Source organism: Mytilus galloprovincialis, chromosome 8, assembly GCF_965363235.1.
Source record: "Mytilus galloprovincialis chromosome 8, xbMytGall1.hap1.1, whole genome shotgun sequence".
Taxonomy (NCBI): Eukaryota; Metazoa; Mollusca; class Bivalvia; order Mytilida; family Mytilidae; genus Mytilus; species Mytilus galloprovincialis.
Window position 1 is genome coordinate 42142392 of NC_134845.1, and position 19790 is coordinate 42162181.

General features: G+C 33.5%; 2 protein-coding genes and 1 pseudogene across 2 annotated transcripts; all 3 read left to right on the forward strand.

Moving 5' to 3' along the window:
* The first annotated feature begins 131 nt into the window (after positions 1 to 131).
* Positions 132 to 5116, forward strand: LOC143043032 (high mobility group protein DSP1-like; annotated as a pseudogene).
* Positions 5117 to 7209: 2093 nt separating this feature from the next.
* Positions 7210 to 11083, forward strand: LOC143041967 (high mobility group protein B2-like). Its single transcript, XM_076214149.1, has 4 exons — positions 7210 to 7413; positions 8561 to 8715; positions 9229 to 9397; positions 10485 to 11083. Exons 1-4 carry the CDS (start codon positions 7267 to 7269, stop codon positions 10629 to 10631), a joined length of 618 nt encoding a protein of 205 aa, XP_076070264.1. The 5' UTR covers positions 7210 to 7266; the 3' UTR covers positions 10632 to 11083.
* A 1215-nt stretch (positions 11084 to 12298) lies between these two features.
* Positions 12299 to 16037, forward strand: LOC143041960 (high mobility group protein B2-like). The gene is made up of 4 exons (XM_076214137.1): positions 12299 to 12470; positions 13660 to 13814; positions 14419 to 14587; positions 15459 to 16037. The coding sequence occupies exons 1-4, from the start codon at positions 12324 to 12326 to the stop codon at positions 15606 to 15608; spliced, it is 621 nt and encodes a 206-aa protein (XP_076070252.1). The 5' UTR covers positions 12299 to 12323; the 3' UTR covers positions 15609 to 16037.
* The last annotated feature ends 3753 nt before the right edge of the window (positions 16038 to 19790 follow it).

Below are 19790 nucleotides of genomic sequence, written 5' to 3' on the forward strand. Positions count from 1 at the left end.
TTATGGTTCTTGAAAGATTGAAAAAAGTTTGCATATATAAACAAATCATTTTATTTTCAGAAATATTTCAAATCAATATTAAATCAAGATGGGAAGGAAAGATGGAAAGCCACGTGGACGTATGTCATCATATGTCTTCTTTGTGCAGTGTTTTAGAGAGGAACACAAGAAAAAAAATCCAACAGAAAAAGTTGTGTTTGCTGAATTCTCGAAAAAGTGTGCTGAAAAATGGAGGGTACGGTTTTTGATTGCATTATTTTATGGGAAATTTACTATAAGGTTTGCCTGTCCCTTGATTATATCTTCCCTTGGACCAAGGACAACTTTCTACTTAAGGAGTGTTTCTTACTCTGGGTTTTCTTTAAAAACCTTGTCCAGGCGGTCCATATTTTTTTTTGTTGGATATTTAGCATGCATGGTGCTGACATAAATCATTATGGTGCTTCCTATAATTCATTATTGACTTTGAAGCATATTTTTATCTTGCCTCGAGGTCAATACGCCTTACTTTTTAGCTCACCTGGTGTCCGTCGTCGTCGTTAACTTTTACAAAAATCTTCTCCTCTGAAACTACTGGGCCAAATTTAAGCTTTTCTTGTCACTTGGTGTCCGTCGTCGTCGTTAACTTTTACAAAAATCTTCTCCTCTGAAACTACTGGGCCAAATTTAACCAAACTTGGTCACAATCATCATTGGGGTATCTAGTTTAAAAAAATGTGTTCGGTTACCCGGCCAACTAACCAAGATGACCACCATGGCTAAAAATAGAACATAGGGGTAAAATGCAGTTTTTGGCTTATAACTCAAAAACCAAAGCATTTAGAGCAAATCTGACAGTGGTAAAATTGTTTATCAGGTCAAGATCTAACTGCCCTGAAATTTTCAGATGAATCGGACAACATGTTGTTAGGTTGCTGCCCCTGAATTGGTAATTTTAAGGAAATTTTTGCTATTTTTGGTTATTTTGAATATTATTATACATAGAGATAAACTGTAAATAGAAAAAATGTTCAGCAAAGTAAGATTTACAAATAAGTCATCATGTCCAAAATGGTCAGTTGACCCCTCTAGGAGTTATTGCCCTTCATAGTCAATTTTTAACCATTTTTCGTAAATCTTAGTTATCTTTTACAAAAATCTTCTCCTCTGAAACTACTGGGCCAAATTTAAACAAATATGACCACAATCATAATTAGGGTATCTAGTTTAAAAATTGTGTACGGTGACCCAGCCAACCAACCAAGATGGCAGTCATGGCTAAAAATAGAACATAGGGGTAAAATGCAGTTTTTGGCTTATAACTCAAAAACCAAAGCAATTAGAGCAAATCTGACAGTGGGAAAAATTGTTTATCAAGTACAGATCTATCTGCTCTAAAATTTTCAGATAAATTGGACAACTGGTTGTTAAGTTGCTGCCCCTGAATTGGTAATTTTAAGGAAATTTTGCTGTTCTTGGTTATTATCTTGAATACTATTATAGATAGAGATAACCTGTAAACAGCAATAATGTTCAGAAAAGTAAGATTTACAAATAAGTCAACATGACTGAAATGGTCAATTGACCCCCTAAGGAGTTATTGTCCTTTATAGTCAATTTTTAAAAATATACATTACTAACATTTTCCACTAAAACTACTTGGCCAAGTTCATTATAGATAGAGATTATTGTAAGCAGCAAGAATGTTCAGTAAAGTAAGATGTACAAACACATCACCACCACCAAAACACAATTTTGTCATGAATCTATCTGCGTCCTTTGTTTAATATTCACATTTACCAAAGTGAGCGACACAGGCTCTTTAGAGCCTCTAGTTTACATTTTCGTGTGGAACATTCCATTCTTTGACAGGCTTTTGATATTTGGCGCATGGATGCACCACCTCAAGACAATGTGTTGATTTCCATGGAAGAATACTATGTACTTGTTATCTTTATATGTCCATCTTAAAACCTCACATATTCTTATTTGACATGGCAAGACTTTTTTAATGCATCTAATTATTTCTCTGAGTCATGCCCTACTCATTCTATAATAAATTGTAAGATATATTGAAAAAATATGGTTTAGATCCTCGCCCTTAATTATATAATTCTACCTAGTTGTCTGTTGCGCTGCGAAATATATAGTAATGGTCTTATGTCTGTCCCAAGCACATCATTACTCAGAGACCGTTTGACAGAAAGCTCTCATTCATGGTAGGATTGTTGGCCACCATGTCCAGTTGACCATAATATACCAACATTTTGTGGGAGATATGGGTAGTAGGTCTCATTGGGGTCTAAGCCTGACGTGGTATTGGCTGATTTTTTTGTAAGTGTGACTAGTGAAAGTCAAATTATTGTGCATGGAAATGGAAATAAAGTCGGGCAGGAAACATAGAATTACAAGCAATATTATTTCAATGATAAGCGGGATACAGGATCAGATTTTAGGCATTTTATTTAAGCAAAAGAGATCAGCCAAAGTTTTAAAAATGTACTACCAAGTAATCATGTACAATTTCCAACTGGGTAAACAATACCTTTAGAGATTTAACAGTCAGAGTCCACTACTAGTGGTTCAATAAATCAGAATCAAAACATTCTGATTTCAAACTGTGAACTTGCTTAGACTTGCAATTTGATAGAAGTAATGATTTCATTTGTTACAATAGATGAATATTATTTTGTTCGTAAGAATCCTGGTTTTGTTTTGTAGGAAATCAGTGCAAAGGAAAAGAGGAAATATGAAGATATGGCAGAGAAAGACAAAGCTAGATATGAGGGAGAAATGCAAAATTACGAGCCAGGACCAGGGGAGAAGGTTGGAAGAAAGAAGAGAGATAAAGATCCCAATGCACCAAAGAGATCCCTGTAAGATAAATGCATATGTAGTGTGGCAATATTGGCTAATTTCTAAAGCATCTTCCGTCTAAATATTTGAATTACTTGTCCGGGTTAAAAATTTACAACAGGATTAAAGTGGTAGCCAGGGACTAAAAGGATTATTAGATTCTTAATTTGTAATCATTTAAAGTACATAAATGATTGTTGAAGTAAGACATTTTCACAATTCAATGTGGGTATTGCAATATATTAATTTCATATCATGCTTTGTTGTTCATTGTTGTTTATTTTGGTACATATCAATATCAACATATAATTTCTCTTTAACCTCCTTTCCATTAATACTGCATTATACTGGCACAAATGAAGTCTTGTGGATTATAAGTTTTTCTAGAGCAGCTTGAATTGTCAGTAATGTCTGATTTTGTAGACCCTTGTGTGACTAGGTGTCTAGGTAAAAAATGTTCTTCATATTTTGGCTTATTGCATTGAAGATCATTGAACATGGGTAAATCTATTGATTTTGTGGCTGAGCTGACATAAGATGAAAAGAATCCCAAGATAAATAATTTTTCTTTAGCTTGATATAAGATCAATCCAATGGCAGTAAGTACATAAAATAACTATTTATTTTCTTACAGTTCTGCATTCTTTTTCTTCTGTAACGAAGAAAGACCAAAAGTAAGGAAAGATCATGGTGATTGGTCGGTAGCGCTAGTAGCCAAGGAGATGGGAAAACGATGGGAGAAACAAACAGATAGATCAAAATATGAAAAACAGGCAGCTGCAGATAAAATCAGATATGAACAGGTAGGTTCAGCACCACACAACTTTAGACTATTTTTTAAAAGCCAGCTTGGTTACTTTCTGCTTTGCAATTTCTTTCAATACATTAATGAATTTTATGGCAGTGCATGCATTTCAATCTTCAATAAGGAGGGCTATTCTGGAAAAAGTTATTTGTGAGGAAGGGAGTGGTAGGAAATTTGGAGGGTATAACTTTTCTTGTACTCGCTATCCATACAACTTGTAAGAAATGTACTGTAAATTCTGAATGTTTTTATTGTCGTGAAAAATTTACAGAATACGGTATTGCAAAAACAAATAACTCCTATTTTGAATTCTGAAAGCATCATTTCATTATGTAAGCAGGATTTGCTTACCCTTGCAGAGCACCTGAAATCACCCCCTGTTTTTGGTGGGATTCTTGTTGCTCAGTCTTTAGTTTTCTATGTTAAGTTTAGTCTACTCTTATTTGTCTCTTTTTCTTTTTTAACCAAGGCGTTGTCAGTTTATTTTTCAACTTATGAATTTGAATGAACCTTTGGTATCTTTCGCCTCTCTTTTATATACAGCATTTACTGGAATTGCAATAATTAATATCATTTTTGACCTTTTTTCAAAAATTCCAATAATGAATACATGCAGGAATTTACAGTTAAAGATTTGAAATTTATGCTAACTCCTACTAGATGAATTTTCCATTTTTTGTATCTCTCTAAAAAAAATATGAACTTGTTACAACAGCAACATAGGAACAACCATTAAACATAATGACATTTTAATGATAAGGTCATTTCCATGTCTTGCGAAGGACTACATTCAGTGGTAAAATTTCTTCTGAATTCTTTTTACTCATCATTTTTCCATGTGGATACTTTAATTGATCTGATTCTTCTCCCCACAGGCAATGGCAAAATACAGGGGAGGTGGTGGTGGATCTCCAGCAAAGAAACCTGCAGGACCCCCAGCAAAGAAAGCCAAGCCAGAGAGTGAAGAAGAGGATGATGATGATGAAGAAGATGAGGAAGACGACGAAGAAGATGATGAATAAACACAAAGATTCTGTATCATGAACAATTGGGGGGTATCCTGGATCAAGAAATGTACAATTTCTGTTATGTATAGTTGATCATTTGTATATATTGTTCATCTTAGATGATTGTATATTTATCATTGTACATAAAATCATTATTTTATTCATCCCATCTGAGGGGAAACAATCCTGTCATCTTACTTTAGAACAAAATTTAAGTAGTTTTTATGATATTATAATTATTTATACATTTTCATGATGAATTTAAAATTTAACTGTGTAAAACATTTTAAGTTTCATCAGCTTCACAGACTTGCAGGTTAACAGCTACAATATTTTCTTTTTGCTATGGAGCAATGTAAAGGGAATGACTGAAAGTGCTGTATTTTTCATCACCATTTTTGTTTTAATCATGAAATGTCAATGAATGTCATGTTTAAATAGATTTTATAATAAAACATATTTTAACTTGCTTAATTCTTTTTTTTAACCAAACCTGGCACCAAGGCAATTTTACTGAAAACGTTTATTAACTTTTATTAGGAGTGATTGCCTATAAACAACTGTTTTAACAAACTATTGCCTATTGTCTTCAAAACTATAATAGGTAGAAGTTCTTAGTGGGTTTGATAAGGCCTTTATCAAACAAGAGACTTGCAAATTTGAATGAAGTGTGAATAATTTGTACCATTATGGAGAAATGTGGACTTGTCACAGGAACTATGTTATTGAAATCCAGCTCAGCAGAAGTGGTATGATTGCCAATAAGACAACACTCCACAAGAGACCAACTGGCAGAAATTAACAGCAATAGGTCACTGTTAAGCCTTCAACAATAAAAAAAAATCCATACTGCATAGTCAGCTTTAAAAGGCCCAGAAATCAAATGTAAAACAAACTTACGGCCTATAAATGTACACAAAAAATGATGAAACAAGAAATATGTAACACAGCAACAAATGACAACTACTGAATTACAAGCTCTTGACATGGGATGGGCACATACAAACAGAATGTGACTGGTGCAACAGTACATCATAATAGTCCAGCCAACTTAGCATAAATTTCACCCTAACCTTGAAGAAAATGATAAGGGAGATAACTCTGCAAAAAAGACAGAAATATCAGTGAAAATTGATACAAAATTATAATCTAACCCTTGAAGGGCCTTCCATTTAACAGAATGTATTGATTCTTGATATTTTAGCCATCTTTAGAGAATAAAAAACAACTATAAAGGTGTTTTCATATTTTTAGATCGCCTGGCTAAGTGATCTTTTCCCATCACTTGCGTCCGTAATCGTTAACTTTTACAAAAATCTTCTACTGAAACTACTGGGCCAAATTAAACCAAACTTGGCCAAAATCTATCATTGGGGTGTCTAGTTTAAAAAAATGTGTCCAGTGACCCAGCTAACAAACCAAGATGGCCACCAGGACTAAAAATAGAACAGAGACAGTGGTAAAATATACATTTTGGCTTATATCTCTGAATTTGAGTGAGTCTGAAACCAAAGCAAATATTACAAGGGGTTAAATTGTTTATCAGGTCAAGATCTATCTGCCCTGAAATTTTCAGATAGATTTGAGAACCCGTTGTAACGTTGCTGCCCCTTAAATGCTAATTTCAAGGAAATTTTGCTGTTTTTATATGACCACAAAAAACCACAAAATTGAAAAATTTTTGGTCATATATTGGTATCACATTGGCGTCGGCATCCCAAGACTTTTGGTTTTTGCATTATAACTTTAGTATAAGTGAATAGAAATCTATGAAATTTAAACACAAGGTTTATGACCATAAAAGGAAGGTTGTGATTGATTTTGGAAGTTTTGGTCTCAACAGTTTGGGAATTAGGGGCCAAAAAGGGCCCAAATAAGGATTTTCTTGGTTTTCGCACTTACTTTAGTTTAAGTAAATAGAAATCTATGAAATTTTGACACAAGGTTTATGACCACTAAAGGAAGGTTGGGAGTGTTGGTCCCAACAGTTTAGGAATTAGGAGCCAAAAAAGGGCCATAATAAGCATTATTCTTGGTTTTCGCACAATAACTTAAGTATAAGTAAATAGAAATCAATGAAATTTAAACACAAGGTTTATGAACACAAAAGGAAGTTTGGGAGTTAAGGTCCCAACAGTTTAGGAATTAGGGGCACAAATAAGCATTTTTAACCGGATTTTTGTGACAAAAATGTCGGTTATTGATTTGGGGATGTACGGCGAGCAGTCGGGCGGGCGGCAATCGAAAGTTGTCCGTGCATTAACTTATGAACCGTTCAACCAAAGCTATTAAAATTTTAATATGTTGTTACTGACAACTAAATGAAGGTCAAGTTCAATAATGGCGATTTTGACTTTTACCGTTCAGGAGTTATGGTTCTTGAAAGATTGAAAAATGGTTTTTCCAGTCGTGTCCGTGCATTTACGCATGAACTGTTCTTCCAAAGCTTCCCAAATTTTAATATATTGATACTGATGACAGAATGGAGGTCAAGTTCAATAATGACGATTTTTACTTTTACCGTTCAGGAGTTATGGTTCTTGAAAGATTGAAAAAAGATTGCATATATAAACAAATCATTTTATTTTCAGAAATATTTCAAATCAATATTAAATCAAGATGGGAAGGAAAGATGGAAAGCCACGTGGACGTATGTCATCATATGTCTTCTTTGTGCAGTGTTTTAGAGAGGAACACAAGAAAAAAAATCCAACAGAAAAAGTTGTGTTTGCTGAATTCTCGAAAAAGTGTGCTGAAAAATGGAGGGTACGGTTTTTGATTGCATTATTTTATGGGAAATTTACTATAAGATTTGCCTGTCCCTTGATTATATCTTCCCTTGGACCAAGGACAACTTTCTACTTAAGGAGTGTTTCCTTCTCTGGGTTTTCTTTAAAAACCTTGTCCAGGTGGTCCATATTTTTTTTTATATTTAGCATGCATGGTGCTGACATAAATCATAATGGTGCTTCCCATAATTCATTATTGACATTGTAGCATATTTTTATCTTGCCTCGAGGTCAATAGGCCTTACTTTTTTACATTTTCGTGTGGAACATTCCATTCTTTGACAGGCTTTTGATATTTGGGGCATGGATGCACCACCTCAAGACAATGTGCTGATTTCCATGGAAGAATACTATGTACTTGTTATCTTTATATGTTCATCTTAAAACCTCACATATTCTTATTTGACATGGCAAGACTTTTTTAATGCATCTAATTATTTCTCTGAGTCATGCCCTACTCATTCTATTGTAAGATATATTGAAAAAATATGGTTTAGATCCTCGCCCTTAATCATATAATTCTACCTAGTTGTCTGTTGTGCTGCGAAGGATATAGGAATGGTCTTATGTCTGTCCAAAACACATCATTACTCAGAGACCGTTTGACAGAAAGCTCTCATTCATGGTAGGATTGTTGGCCACCATGTCCAGTTGACCATAATATACCAACATTTTGTGGGAGATATGGGTAGTAGGTCTCATTGGGGTCTAAGCCTGACGCGGTATTGGCTGATTTTTTTGTAAGTGTGACTCGTGAAAGTCAAATTATTGTGCATGGAAATGGAAATGAAGTCGGGCAGGAAACATGGAATTACAAGCAATATTATTTCAATGATAAGCGGGATACAGGATCAGATTTTAGGCATTTATTTAAGCAAAAGAGATCAGCCAAAGTTTTAAAAATGTACTACCAAGTAATCATGTACAATTTACAACTGGGTAAACAATACCTTTAGAGATTTAACAGTCAGAGTCCACTACTAGTGGTTCAATAAATCAGAATCAAAACATTCTGATTTCAAACTGAACTTGCTTAGACTTGCAATTTGATAGAAGTAATGATTTCATTTGTTACAATAGATGAATATTATTTTGTTCGTAAGAATCCTGGTTTTGTTTTGTAGGAAATCAGTGCAAAGGAAAAGAGAAAATATGAAGATATGGCAGAGAAAGACAAAGCTAGATATGAGGGAGAAATGCAAAATTACGAGCCAGGACCAGGAGAGAAGGTTGGAAGAAAGAAGAGAGATAAAGATCCCAATGCACCAAAGAGATCCCTGTAAGATGAATGCATATGTAGTGTGGCAATATTGGCTAATTTCTGAATCATCTTCCGTTTAAATATTTGAATTACTTGTCCGGGTTAAAAATTACAACAGGATGAAAGTGGGAGCCAGGGACTAAAAGGATTATTAGATTCTTAATTTGTAATCATTTAAAGTACATAAATGATTGTTGAAGTAAGACATTTCCACAATTCAATGTGGGTATTGTAATATATTAATTTCATGTCATGCTTTGTTGTTCATTGTTGTTCATTTTGGTACATATAAATATCAACATATAATTTCTCTTTAACCTCCTTTCCCTTAATTTAATACTGCATTATACTGCATTATACTGGCACAAATGAAGTCTTGTGGATTATAAGTTTTTTTAGAGCAGCTTGAATTGTCAGTAATGTCTGATTTTGTAGACAATATCAACATATAATTTCTCTTTAACCTCCTTTCCATTAATACTGCATTATACTGGCAGTAAATACATAAAATAACTATTTATTTTCTTACAGTTCTGCATTCTTTTTCTTCTGTAATGAAGAAAGACCAAAAGTAAGGAAAGATCATGGTGATTGGTCGGTAGCGCTAGTAGCCAAGGAGATGGGAAAACGATGGGAGAAACAAACAGATAGATCAAAATATGAAAAACAGGCAGCTGCAGATAAAATCAGATATGAACAGGTAGGTTCACCGCCACACAACTTTAGACTATTTTTTAAAAGCCAGCTTGGTTACTTTCTGCTCTGCAATTTCTTTCAATACATTAATGAATTTTATGGCAGTGCATGCATTTCAATCTTCAATAAGGAGGGCTATTCTGGAAAAAGTGAGGAAGGGGTGGGTAGGAAATTTGGAGGGTATAATTTTTCTTGTACTTACTATCCATACAACTTGCAAGAAATGTACTGTAAATTCTGAATGTTTTTATTGTCGTGAAAAATTTACAGAATAAGGTATTGCAAAAACAAATAACTCCTATTTTGAATTCTGAAAGCATCATTTCATTATGTAGAGCAGGATTTGCTTACCCTTGCAGAGCACCTGAAATCACCCCCTGTTTTTGGTGGGATTCTTGTTGCTCAGTCTTTAGTTTTCTATGTTAAGTTTTGTCTACTGACTCTACTCTTATTTGTCTCTTTTTCTTTTTTAACCAAAAATGTACTGTAAATATCAACATATAATTTCTCTTTAACCTCCTTTCCCTTAATTTAATACTGCATTATACTGCATTATACTGGCACAAATGAAGTCTTGTGGATTATAAGTTTTTTTAGAGCAGCTTGAATTGTCAGTAATGTCTGATTTTGTAGACAATATCAACATATAATTTCTCTTTAACCTCCTTTCCATTAATACTGCATGAAACTGATATTTTTTGTCAGTTTATTTTTCGACTTGTGAATTTGAATGTACCTTTGGTATCTTTCGCCTCTCTTTTATATACAGCATTTACTGGAATTAATATCATTTTTGACCTTTTTTCAAAAATTCCAATAATGAATACATGCAGGAATTTACAGTTAAGATTTGAAATTTATGCTAACTCCTACTAGATGAATTTTCCATTTTTTGTATCGCTCTAAAAAAAAAATGAACTTGTTACAACAGCAACACAGGAACAACCATTTAACATAATAACATTTTAATGATAAGGTAATTTCCATGTCTTGTGAAGGACTACATTCAGTGGTAAAATTTCTTCTGAATTCTTGTTACTCATCATTTTTCCATGTGGATACTTAAATTGATCTGATTCTTCTACCCACAGGCAATGGCAAAATACAGGGGAGGTGGTGGTGGATCTCCAGCAAAGAAACCTGCAGGACCCCCAGCAAAGAAAGCAAAGCCAGAGAGTGAAGAAGAGGATGATGATTATGAAGAAGATGAGGAAGACGACGAAGAAGATGATGAATAAACACAGATTCTGTATCATGAACAATTGGGGGGTATCCTGGATCAAGAAATGTACAATTTCTGTTATGTATAGTTGATCATTTGTATATATTGTTCATCTTAGATGATTGTATATTTATCATTGTACATAAAATCATTATTTTATTCATCCCATCTGAGGGGAAACAATCCTGTCATCTTACTTTAGAACAAAATTTAAGTAGTTTTTATGATATTATAATTATTTATACATTTTCATAATGAATTTAAAATTTAACTGTGTAAAACATTTTAAGTTTCATCAGCTTCACAGACTTGCAGGCTAACAGCTACAATATTTTCTTTTTGCTATGGAGCAATGTAAAGGGAATGACTGAAAGTGCTGTATTTTTCATCACCATTTTTGTTTTAATCATGAAATGTCAATGAATGTCATGTTTAAATAGATTTTATAATAAAACATATTTTAACCTGCTTAATTCTTTTTTTTAACCAAACCTGGCACCAAGGCAATTTTACTGAAAACGTTTATTAACTTTTATTAGGAGTGATTGCCTATAAACGACTGTTTTAACAAACTATTGCCTATTGTCTTCAAAACTATAATAGGTAGAAGTTCTTAGTGGGTTTGATAAGGCCTTTATCAAACAAGAGACTTGCAAATTTGAATGAAGTGTGAATAATTTGTACCATTATGGAGAAATGTGGACTTGTCACAGGAACTATGTTATTGAAATCCAGCTCAGCAGATGTGGTATGATTGCCAATAAGACAACACTCCACAAGAGACCAACTGGCAGAAATTAACAGCAATAGGTCACTGTTAAGCCTTCAACAATAAAAAAAATCCATACTGCATAGTCAGCTTTAAAAGGCCCAGAAATCAAATGTAAAACAAACTAACGGCCTTATAAATGTACACAAAAAAATGATGAAACAAGAAATATGTAACACAGCAACAAATGACAACTACTGAATTACAGGCTCTTGACATGGGATAGGCACATACAAACAGAATGTGACTGGTGTAACAGTACATCATAATAGTCCAGCCAACTTAGCATAAATTTCACCCTAACCTTGAAGAAAATGATAAGGGAGATAACTCTGCAAAAAAGACAGAAATATCAGTGAAAATTGATACAAAATTATTATTTAACCCTTGAAGGGCCTTCCATTTAACAGAATGTATTGATTCTTGATATTTTAGCCATCTTTAGAGAATAAAAAACAACTATAAAGGTGTTTTCATATTTTTAGCTCGCCTGGCTAAGTGAGCTTTTCCCATCACTTGTGTCCGTTGTCGTTAACTTTTACAAAAATCTTCTCCTGAAACTACTGGGCCAAATTAAACCAAACTTGGCCAAAATCATCATTGGGGTGTCTAGTTTAAAAAATGAGTCCACTGACAACTAAATGAAGGTCAAGTTCAATAATGGCGATTTTGACTTTTACCGTTCTGGAGTTATGGTTCTTGAAAGATTGAAAAATGGTTTTTCCAGTCTTGTCCGTGCATTTACGCATGAATTGTTCTACCAAAGCTTCTCAAATTTTAATATGCTGTTACTGATGACAAAATGGAGGTCAAGTTCAATAATGACGATTTTGACTTTTACCGTTCAGGAGTTATGGTTCTTGAAAGATTGAAAAAAGATTGCATATATAAACAAATCATTTTATTTTCAGAAATATTTCAAATCAATATAAAATCAAGATGGGAAGGAAAGATGGAAAGCCACGTGGACGTATGTCATCATATGTCTTCTTTGTGCAGTGTTTTAGAGAGGAACACAAGAAAAAAAATCCAACAGAAAAAGTTGTGTTTGCTGAATTCTCGAAAAAGTGTGCTGAAAAATGGAGGGTACGGTTTTTGATTGCATTATTTTATGGGAAATTTACTATAAGGTTTGCCTGTCCCTTTATTATATCTTCCCTTGGACTAAGGACAACTTTCTACTTAAGGAGTGTTTCCTTCTCTGGGTTTTCTTTAAAAACCTTGTCCAGGCGGTCCATATTTTTTTTTTTATATTTAGCATGCATGGTGCTGACATAAATCATAATGGTGCTTCCCATAATTCATTATTGACTTTGAAGCATATTTTTATCTTGCCTCGAGGTCAATAGGCCTTACTTTTTTACATTTTCGTGTGGAACATTCCATTCTTTGACAGGCTTTTGATATTTGGCGCATGGATGCACCACCTCAAGACAATGTGTTGATTTCCATGGAAGAATACTATGTACTTGTTATCTTTATATGTCCATCTTAAAACCTCACATATTCTTATTTGACATGGCAAGACTTTTTTAATGCATCTAATTATTTCTCTAAGTCATGCCCTACTCATTCTATAATAAATTGTAAGATATATTGAAAAAATATGGTTTAGATCCTCGCCCTTAATCATATAATTCTACCTAGTTGTCTGTTGCGCTGCGAAAGATATAGTAATGGTCTTATGTCTGTCCCAAGCACATCATTACTCAGAGACCGTTTGACAGAAAGCTCTCATTCATGGTAGGATTGTTGGCCACCATGTCCAGTTGACCATAATATACCAACATTTTGTGGGAGATATGGGTAGTAGGTCTCATTGGGGTTTAAGCCTGACGCGGTATTGGCTGATTTTTTTGTAAGTGTGACTCGTGAAAGTCAAATTATTGTGCATGGAAATGGAAATGAAGTCGGGCAGGAAACATGGAATTACAAGCAATATTATTTCAATGATAAGCGGGATACAGGATCAGATTTTAGGCATTTATTTAAGCAAAAGAGATCAGCCAAAGTTTTAAAAATGTACTACCAAGTAATCATGTACAATTTACAACTGGGTAAACAATACCTTTAGATATTTAACAGTCAGAGTTCACTACCTTTAGAGATTTAACAGTCAGAGTCCACTACTAGTGGTTCAATAAATACGAATCAAAACATTCTGATTTCAAACTGTGAACTTGCGTAGACTTGCAATTTGATAGAAGTAATGATTTCATTTGTTACAATAGATGAATATTATTTTGTTCGTAAGAATCCTGGTTTTGTTTTGTAGGAAATCAGTGCAAAGGAAAAGAGGAAATATGAAGATATGGCAGAGAAAGACAAAGCTAGATATGAGGGAGAAATGCAAAATTACGAGCCAGGACCAGGGGAGAAGGTTGGAAGAAAGAAGAGAGACAAAGATCCCAATGCACCAAAGAGATCCCTGTAAGATGAATGCATATGTAGTGTGGCAATATTGGCTGATTTCTGAATCATCTTCCGTCTAAATATTTGAATTACTTGTCCGGGTTAAGAATTGACAACAGGGTAAAAGTGGTAGCCAGGGACTTAAAGGATTATTAGATTCTTAATTTGTAATCATTTAAAGTACATAAATGATTGTTGAAGTAAGACAATTTCCCAATTCAATGTGGGTATTGCAATATATTAATTTCATGTCATGCTTTGTTGTTCATTGTTGTTTATTTTGGTACATATCAATATCAACATATAATTTCTCTTTAACCTCCTTTCCCTTAATACTGCATTATACTGGCACAAATGAAGTCTTGTGGATTATAAGTTTTTCTAGAGCAGCTTGAATTGTCAGTAATGTCTGATTTTGTAGACACTTGTGTGACTAGGTGTCTAGGTCAAAAATTTTCTTCATATTTTGGCTTATTACATTGAACATGGGTAAATCTATTGATTTTGTGGCTGAGCTGACACAAGATGAAAAGAATCCCAAGATAAATAATTTTTCTTTAGCTTGATGTAAGATCAATCCAATGGCAGTAAATACATAAAATAACTATTTATTTTCTTACAGTTCTGCATTCTTTTTCTTCTGTAATGAAGAAAGACCAAAAGTAAGGAAAGATCATGGTGATTGGTCGGTAGCACTAGTAGCCAAGGAGATGGGAAAACGATGGGAGAAACAAACAGATAGATCAAAATATGAAAAACAGTCAGCTGCAGATAAAATCAGATACGAGCAGGTAGGTTCAGCGCCACACAACTTTAGACAATTTTTTAAAAGCCAGCTTGGTTACTTTCTGCTCTGCAATTTCTTTTAATACATTAATGAATTTTATGGCAGTGCATGCATTTCAATCTTCAATAAGGAGGCCTATCCTGGCAAAAAGGATTTATGAGGAAGGGATGGGTAGGAAATTTGGAGGGTATAATTTTTCTTGTACTCACTATCCATACAACTTGTAAGAAATGTACTGTAAATTCTGAATGTTTTTATTGTCGTGAAAAATTTACAGAATAAGGTATTGCAAAAACAAATTACTCCTATTTTGAATTCTGAAAGCATCATTTCATTATGTAGAGCAGGATTTGCTTACCCTTGCAGAGCACCTGAAATCACCCCCTGTTTTTGGTGGGATTCTTGTTGCTCAGTCTTTAGTTTTCTATGTTATGTTTTGTCTACTCTTATTTGTCTCTTTTTCTTTTTTAACCAAGGCGTTGTCAGTTTATTTTTCGACTTGTGAATTTGAATGTACCTTTGGTATCTTTCGCCTCTCTTTTATATACAGCATTTACTGGAATTAATATCATTTTTGACCTTTTTTCAAAAATTCCAATAATGAATACATGCAGGAATTTACAGTTAAGATTTGAAATTTATGCTAACTCCTACTAGATGAATTTTCCATTTTTTGTATCTCTCTAAAAAAAAAATGAACTTTTTTGAAAAAAAGCAACATAGGAACAACCATTTAACATAATGACATTTTAATGATAAGGTAATTTCCATGTCTTGTGAAGGACTACATTCAGTGGTAAAATTTCTTCTGAATTCTTGTTACTCATCATTTTTCCATGTGGATACTTTAATTGATCTGATTCTTCTCCCAACAGGCAATGGCAAAATACAGGGGAGGTGGTGGTGGATCTCCAGCAAAGAAACCTGCAGGACCCCCAGCAAAGAAAGCCAAGCCAGAGAGTGAAGAAGAGGATGATGATGATGAAGAAGAGGAGGAAGACGACGAAGAAGATTCTGTATCATGAACAATTTGGGGGTATCCTGGATCAAGAAATGTACAATTTCTGTTATGTATAGTTGATCATTTGTATATATTGTTCATCTTAGATGATTGTATATTTATCATTGTATATAAAATCATTATTTGATTCATCCCATCTGAGGGGAAACAATCCTGTCATCTTACTTTAGAACAAAATTTAAGTAGTTTTTATGATATTATAACTATTTATACATTTTCATGAATTTAAAATTTAACCGTGTAAAACATTTTAAGTTTCATCGGCTTCACAGACTTGCAAGCTAACAGCTACAATATTTTCTTTTTGCTATGGAGCAATGTAAAGGGAATGACTGAAAGTGCTGTATTTTTCATCACCATTTTTGTTTTAATCATGAAATGTCAATGAATGTCATGTTTAAATAGATTTTATAATAAAACATATTTTAACTTGCTTAATTCTTTTTTTAATCAAACCTGGCACCAAAGGCAATTTTACTGAAAACGTTTATTAACTTTTATTAGGAGTGATTGCCTATAAACGACTGTTTTAACAAACTATTGCCTATTGTCTTCAAAACTATAATAGGTAGAAGTTCTTATTGGGTTTGATCAGGCCTTTATCAAACAAGAGACTTGCAAATTTGAATGAAGTGTGAATAATTTGTATCATTATGAAGAAATGTGGACTTGTCACAGGAACTATGTTATTGAAATCCAGCTCAGCAGATGTGGTATGATTGCCATGAGGCAACACTCCACAAGAGACCAACTGGCAGAAATTAACAGCAATAGGTCACCGCTTAGCCTTCAACAATAAGAAAAGTCTATACTGCAATAAGTGCATAGTCAGCTTTAACAGGCCCAGAAATCAAATGTAAAACAAACTAACGGCCTTATAAATGTACACAAAAGATGATGAAACAAGAAATATGTAACACAGCAACAAATTACAACTACTGAATTACAGGCTCTTGACATGGGATAGGCACATACATACAGAATTGACTGGGTTAAACATGTAAGCAGGATCCCTAACCTGTGACTGGTGTAACAGTACATCAAAATAGTCCAGTCAATCTAGCATAAATTTCACCATAACTTTGAAGTAATAGCAACAGAAGATTTTTAAGTTTTAATCTTTAGCATTATATCCAAAATATACACAGAAAAAATTCCCATAAAATCTAACTTGAGGAAAACTAAAAAATCATGATTTTAAAATTCAAATGGAGATTTGCATTGATAAGGGAGATAACTCTACAAAAAAGGCAGAAATATCAATGAAAATTAATACAATCTTATAATTTTACACCTTCTATTCAACAGAATGTATTGATTCTTGATATTTTAGCCATCTTTAGAGTATAAAAAACAACTATAAAGGTGTTTTCATATTTGCGCCAAGTGAGCTTTTCTCATCACTTGGCTTCCGTCGTCGTGAACTTTTACAAAAATCTTCTCCTCTGAAACTACTGGGCCAAATTAAACCAAACTTGGCCACAATCTTCATTGGGGTTTCTAGTTTAAAAAATGTGTCCAGTGACCCGGCCAACCAACCAAGATAGCCACCATGGCTAAAAATAGAACATAGGGGTAAAATCTAGATTTTGGCTTATATCTCTGAAACCAAAGCATTTACAGCAAATCTGACATGGGGTTAAATTGTTTACCAGGTCAAGATCTATTGCCCTGAAATTTTTAGATGGATTGGAGAGCCCGTTGTTGGGTTGCTGTCCCTAAAATGGTAATTACAAGGAAATTTTGCCGTTTTTGGTTATCTTGAATATTAAGGATAGAGAAACTGTAAACAGCAATAATGTTCAGCAAAGTAAGATCTACAAATAAGTCAACATGACCAAAATGGTCAGTTGACCCCTTAAGAAGTGCCCTTTATAGTCAATTTTGAAAAAAAATTTGTAAATTTTTGTTATCTTTTACAAAAATTTGCCGGGTACTTATACATCCCGACACAAAAGAAGCAATGAACAGATCTGAGAGTACTCGAAGTTATCTGAAAGCTAGTTCAAAGCCATTAACAACTAATTAAAAAAGCATGCATCTAAGACTAAAATATCAATCCGTACACATCCAACATCCAATTGATTTAGTGTAAAGACGTCATAAACAGCCAGAGAAAAACATGACCTTGTGCAATGCCAATTTACAAGTATCGACAGATTGTAGATCCATGAAAATGTATATGTATATAACATACTAGTAATATTTAGTACATAGGTAAAATGCAGTTTTTTGCTCATATCTCTGAAACCAAAGCATTAAGAACAAGTCTGCTGTCAATAAAATTCTTCATTATGTCATGATTTATCTGCTCTGCAATTTTCAGACCAATCGGGCAACCCCTTAATTGGTAATTTTAAGAAAATTTTGCAGCTTTTGGTTATTATTTGGAATATTATTATAGATAGAGATAAACTGTAAACAGCAATAATGTAAAGGAAAGTAAGAGCTACAAATAAGTCAACATGACCAAAGTGGTCAATTGACCCCTTAAGGAGTTATTGCCCTTTATAGTCAATTTTTATCAATTTTCAGAAATTTTGTAAACTTTTGTAAATTTTTACAAAATATTTTCCACTGTCACTTCTAGGCCAAGTTCATTATAGGTAGAGATAATTGTAAGCAGCAAGATTGTTCAGTAAGATAAGATCTACAAACGCATCACCAACACCAAAACACAATTCTGTCATTGATCCTTCTGTGTCCTTTGCTTAATATTCACATAGACCAAGGTGAGTGACACAGGCTCTTTAGAGCCTCTAGTTTATCAAGCTACAACCAAGATTTCATAATTAATTAGTTGACCATTTATTAGATTTTTCCGCATGTCAAGGTAAAGAATCACAAATTGAATATATACTTCTTTTTGTGGTTTAAAGTTTCTTTAAACAAGGTAGATGCTGAACAAATATAATTTACAGATATAAACAATACCAAATATTCACATTATTTTTTCAAAATGGTCACAAAGACATAAATTTGCAATTTCTTTAATGAAAAATGTGCTAAAAAAAAATTAAGAAATACCCATAGCACTTCGGTTTTGTACATTTCATGAACAGAATATTATACAGTATTGTCAAATACGAACTGATAACCTCATCAAAGTATCATATTTTTTCATGAATTTTAAGAAAATCAACCAAAAAAGCAGGCGCGGATCCAGAGGGGGGGTTGGAACTCCCCCTTTTTTGCACGATCAATGCATTTGAATGGGGACATGTAATTGGACCCCCCCCCCCTTTTTAAATGGCTGGATCCGCCCCTAAAAAGTCTCATTTTTGCGGAGTTATCTCCCTTTCCAATGTTAATTTCCATAAGAAATGCAAAATTCAGGTTAGATTTTATGGGACTTTTTTCTGTGTATAATTGGGACTTAATGCTAGAGATTAGAACTAACACATTTTCTGTTGCAATTAGTTTGAGGTTCAAACTTAGTTTGACTGGACTATAAGAACAACTATAAAAGTCGGTTGAAAAAAGGCAACTCATCAACTGGATACAAATAGAAATACATATAACAAAACTTATGTGAATGGGTACCTTTTAGAATAAGATTAGAAGGAAGGTTTCTAAATTTATTGGCATGGTAAACAACATCTCTGTAAAAATGAGGATGTGCTATCCCTTTCGAAATATGTTTTCTACAGGCACAACCTAACTTCAAAACCAAATCTTTATTTCTAAGGAAGAATTCAGCAAAAGTTTTAAATAATTTGTAGTAATGAAATCCCAGACTTAATAATTTACCAGTAATACATATATTGTGTTCGTTAAAATCTTCAAGTTTTCACTAACGAACCATAAACTAATATTCCTGATTAAAGTCCAAGCCCATACACACAAATGCCAGAAATAAAAATCACAAGGTGTAAAAAAGGTATTACACAAACTAAATCCCCACAAAGCAAGTGGTCCAGATAACTTCACTGGACGTGTAATAACAGGTAAAAGCACAAATATCGCACCTACCCTTACCATAATATTTTCCAAATCTCTCGAAACAGGCAAAGACTGGAAACATGCAATTGTTGGCATTCTTCTGAGCTGGTTTAAACTTAAATGTGGTGTCCATACTTACTCAACTGTTTTGGGTCCAACCTCTATAGGAAATCTGGTTTGTTGTCACTCTGACAGCCTATTGTTACTTCTCACTTATTAAACATTTAATTTATCCCATGGTAAA